Source organism: Oryzias melastigma, linkage group LG13 (assembly GCF_002922805.2).
Source record: "Oryzias melastigma strain HK-1 linkage group LG13, ASM292280v2, whole genome shotgun sequence".
Taxonomy (NCBI): Eukaryota; Metazoa; Chordata; class Actinopteri; order Beloniformes; family Adrianichthyidae; genus Oryzias; species Oryzias melastigma.
The window spans coordinates 22,322,438-22,327,464 of record NC_050524.1 but is presented as its reverse complement, the minus strand read 5'-3'; the positions used below and the strand labels follow the sequence as shown (position 1 = coordinate 22,327,464).

General features: G+C 38.9%; 1 protein-coding gene across 1 annotated transcript in view; it reads left to right on the top strand.

The window, feature by feature from the left end:
* grm5b (glutamate receptor, metabotropic 5b) overlaps positions 1-5,027 on the top strand; it is a gene marked incomplete in the record, with an annotated part of 78,912 nt that overhangs the window by 58,869 nt on the left and 15,016 nt on the right. The window contains 5 exon segments of the mRNA XM_024276568.2: positions 1,573-1,808; positions 2,453-2,574; positions 3,739-3,863; positions 3,939-4,107; positions 4,470-4,596. Coding sequence (XP_024132336.1) covers positions 1,573-1,808; positions 2,453-2,574; positions 3,739-3,863; positions 3,939-4,107; positions 4,470-4,596 — 779 coding nt within the window.

The window sequence follows — 5,027 nt, the reverse complement described above, 5'->3', positions numbered from 1 at the left end:
GTCAAAAAGAAACTTTTAGAGATAATGATTTGTTGGCACAAGTTTACTCAACCAGGAATTCTGGGATGGCTAGATACAGAGAAACTCTGGCTCTCCAGGTGAGAGGTATTTGAGTCAAATCAGGTTAATTTGTGGCTTCTGGTCTTTCCAGCCTCTGCAGACAATTTATGTAGTCAGCAGAATCAAGTGGACTCATGGGAAAGCAGAGGATGCTGTGGCGCCGATCTTACTGATAGCTTCTTTCTGCAACGGCAGATCACGTACAGTGCTGCCAGTTCATGACATTCATATAAGACAAGGGTGTTTTATTGATACTTAGGGCTTGTAAGCAGTCAGTCACATTTTTTTGGACATTTTTTTCTGCAGTATCCTTTTTCCCAGACGTAGTCTTGATCTTTTGAATTTGAATAATTTACATATTTTGGGTCTAGTAAAATGGGGCTTAGGACTTAGTAAAATCTATAAATCAATGACTATATAAAAAAAACAATAATTGATGTGTAAACATTGAGTTCTTTTTACAAATTCTGACTCCAAAATTGTATTTGTTATGTGATATTTTTTAACAAATTTTAGAGTCCTAAAAACACTGTTTATGCTCATAATTTTATTGTTTAATGCTTCAATGTTACATATTTGTAATACTTTGATTTTCTGTTGCATACATCTTTTTTCTTTATTGTCTCAGCTCATTTCATTTTACTCATTTGCATGTCACTCCTGACGACGTGTGCTGCTGACCTCTTGTAAAAGAGGAGAGTTTTGAGGATATTTTAAACTATTAATGTGTTTTTTAGTTTTCCTAGTTTCAATTTTAGAGTTTAGTCACTAGTTATTCCTAAGAAAGGAAGTCCTCCCACCACTTTAAAGCAGTCTCACCCTCTGCTAGATTTTTTTTTTTAAGGGCCAGAATATTGACTTTACATGACAACTGGACTGAGTGACCCTCTAAGATGCTGAAATCCAAGATTACTACGGAGAAATAGCTGTTACTCAATTATTCTAATTGTTGAAATAACAATTCTTGCCCTGCTACTTTTTTTGAACATATTCTTGCTTACATATTCACTCTTTCTGTAGTTGAATTCATTTAAGTTATAAATTGGCCAATCAGATGCCACAATAAAAGTGGGTGGAGCCTGCTCAAACATGGCACATGGCGTACGTTTTGTGAAAAAAGGGCGACTGAGTTGACTTGATTTGTTTAGATCTGGAAGTAAACCATTTTACAATGGATGACATCACACTTTTTCAGTCCAGTGATCATGTACAGTCAATGCCTTTGATCCATGATCACCACAAACACTGAACAATCAATGGTCCAGAAGGACTGTGTTATCTTAGCACTGAAGAGCCATGAAAGTTTAAGCAGTTTGTCCTGAAGCAACAATTATCACCTTTAAGGAAGGCATTCCAGCTTTCTTTCTCTAGTGTAGCCTTTCCTTCACTTCTGCTCGTTACACCAAATGTTCATTTATTCCTTTAATTAGAATCAATGAGAATGTCTCTCTCGCGAGTCTTTTATTGGGTGTCAGCTGAAAGCTTTTTGTCTTTTCCCGTTTCCCTCTGCAGTGACGGATGGGCGGACAGGTACGATGTGACAGATGGCTTTGTAAGGGAAGCAGCTGGGGGTATCACCATCAAGCTCCAGTCGGCTGACGTGAAGTGGTTCGACGACTACTACCTTAAACTCCGCCCTGAAAACAACCCGAGGAACCCCTGGTTCCCAGAGTTCTGGCAGCATCGGTTTCACTGTCGCCTTAAAGGTCATCCACAGGAGAGCAACAAATACAATCGAACTTGTGGCAGTAAGTGAAAACCGGACTTTCTATTTTTTACCAGGAATCCAAACATCTGTGTGTGAGAACAGAAAGAGTTGAAAGCTGGGGCTCTGCGGCGCCGCTTATGGCGAGAAGCTGCTTTGTGTCAGGCCAGAATAACAGGCTGCAGCACCAGTTTGGATTCATATTAGTTGTCTGGCTTTTGTAATGATCATTAATAATTCAAATATCTCCCAAACATGCAGAACACACACAAACAGAGCAGATGGATGCACGCAGCTTCTCACTTCATCTAGCGAGTGAACCCTCGCCTCACCAGTTATTAGCATTTGTTTTCAGTCGCCTCCCCTTCTCCTCAGCGTTTCAGTTCCTCCATTCAGAGGCAAAGCAGCAGTGTGAGAGCGGCATCAAAGAGAACCATGTCTCATGTATTCTAATGAAACGGGACATGAAATACAAATGAACAGGACACATGCAGAGACGGAGAGATTTGGCATGTGGAGGTGTGCAGTGACTGATGAGGAGGAGAGAGTGCTCTTTGATGATGAGAAGTAAAATAAAATGAGATTATGTGATGTAATGACCCTCTTCCTTCTGCCTAATTTCCTTTACCATTCCAATTCTCACTCCTCCTCCTCCTCTTCCTCTTTCCTTCCTCTCCACCTCTGCAGAGCGGGAGTCGCTCCGGCAGCAGTACGCACAGGACACCAAGATGGGATTCGTCATCAATGCCATCTACTCCATGGCATATGGCCTGCATAATATGCAGCAGGCACTTTGCCCAGGCTATCAGGTAGGCCCAGTTGAAATAGAGGAGCATGCTGGGAAAAGAGGGATAAATAAGGGAAAGAAAGAGGGTGGGTGAGTCAATTCATCTTGAAACAAATCTAAACATAGCTGTGTAAAACACATATAGCTATTTAGCTACATAGTACATATTTTTATTTATTTCAGCCCAAACAAAACAAGTTATACTGTTATTTTTATATGCAGTATTTGCAGAATGACTGAGTGGCAGCTTATCTTCTACAAATAATTTAGTGAAGATTCTCATTCATCCAGGTGACACTAAAGTTGAGTCATGGCATCTGGACTTTAAGTTTGGAAACGTTTCAAAGAAATAAAAAACTTTCAAGATACACTCAGATGAAAATGTTGTTTTTTAAAAATGTTCTTGTGTAATTTTTCTGATGGTGGAGGACATACATGAACAAAATGATGGCTAAAGTTGCATTTCTGAGTATTCCTTTTTCTATTTGTGCCACTGATTTTGAGCTTGGTTGTTGTGTTTTTGCTGAATCGTCACAAGGTGTGATGCTCCTAAAGTAGGCTGCAGTGAGAAGACCTGCAAGAAAACTGTTCAAAATGTCACATTTGTGTGAAATTTAAAAGGCTAAATGAAAAACTGGATTAATTCTTCTTTTCATTTTAAATCTCATTGGTGTATTTTGTTCATTTCATTCAGTTCCATTAGAAGAGTGAGGTTCACATTTCTTTCTGTGCCATCAGATTATTTTTTATTTGATTGTTTCTAAAAACTTAAAGATTGAAATAAAAAGTGATGCCAATGATTTGTAGATACTAAAAGCTAGCATATCATTTTGGCTGCATACGTTAAGTGAGGGTCACTTTAGTTTCACTGCTTTTACCTTTTTTGTTTGAGTCCCTGTAACTGGGCTAAATCCAAATTTGGGATTGGTCAACTCCAGGCTTGAAGGGTCAGTGGGTCTGCATGTTTTTCAAATATCTTTGCCCAACTCTGACAACTTGCCAGTACAGAGTTTGTTGGAAAACATTCAGGAACTCAGCTCTTGATCCCCAGTGATCCAAACTGTTTAAATATACAAACTTTGCATTTTTGCCTCTTTTACAATTGTTGCAATGATGCATTTGTAGATTTTCCATTTTCTTGAAATTGTTTTCCTCAACATTTTGGTGTGAATTTGGGTGTTTTTAGGGTCTGTGTGAAGCCATGCGACCCATAGACGGTGCGACACTGTTGGACTTCCTGATGAAGACTAACTTCACTGGAGTTTCTGGGGAAGGAATCCTATTTGATGAAAATGGAGACTCTCCTGGAAGGTAAAAACGTCTGACTTTGCAGACTTGTTGTGGGCGGTACTTCCTGTTGATTTTAATGGTCTTTCTTTTCAACAGATATGAAATAATGAACTTTAAGAAGATGGGGAAGGACTACTTTGACTATGTGAACGTTGGTAGTTGGGACAATAGTGGCCTGAAGATAGACGATGACGAAATCTGGTCCAGCAAAGACACCATCATTAAATCCGTGTGCAGTGAACCCTGTGATAAAGGACAGATTAAGGTACGCTGACAAACATTTGTAACATATGCAAAATGTATTGCTAAATAAGCAACTTACAGTTAAAGTAAACATTAAAAATGTGTGTTTGTCACACGTTTTCACTTAATAAATACAAAGAAACTGTTTTGTATAAAATTCAGATCACCTGATCCTTTTTATGAGTCTCTTCTCTGGTTCCTACTCTCATTAATAATCCAAAGGGATCACAGATGTCTGCAATGTTTGACTTGAGCTGAATAAAAACAGCTTCATATATACGTTCTGAATGCGGTCTATGACAAATGTGTAGTGCAGACAAATAACTTCAATATCCCTCAATAAGAGCATAAAGTTTCCTCTCTAAAAAATGGTGTCTCCTTCAGGTGATCCGTAAAGGTGAGGTGAGCTGCTGCTGGACGTGCACTCCCTGCAAAGAGAATGAGTTTGTGTTTGATGAGTACACCTGCCAGGCCTGTGAGCTGGGCTCCTGGCCGAACGACGGGCTCACAGGTTGGTATCTGCATTTGTTTGAGATCATCTACGTGTTTTAACTGTGTGTTTATTTAAAAATAAATTTAGTCAACAAACTAATCAACACTTTTTGAATGAAAATACAAAAAAAGAAAAATTCCAGGCGAAATTCACAGATTCCGTATATGAAGAGTTTCTGTTGATAGAAGAACATCACAGACCTCACAGGCCGATGATGTGACCCTTTTTTATGCTGTTATACAGTCAGTGATCAGTCTGCCTGTGTGGCTTCAGCCTCCAGGCTGCCAAAAAATCAGAATTTCTCTCCTAAGAGCACTGCTGTCCATTTGACGTTTCCTGGAATTATAATTTATTTTCTTTTTCCATATTCTCCCTTTAATTCAATAAAATATCAGTTACAGAACATAAAAAAGTTCATTTTAGACAGTTTTAACACACTGATCTCACAG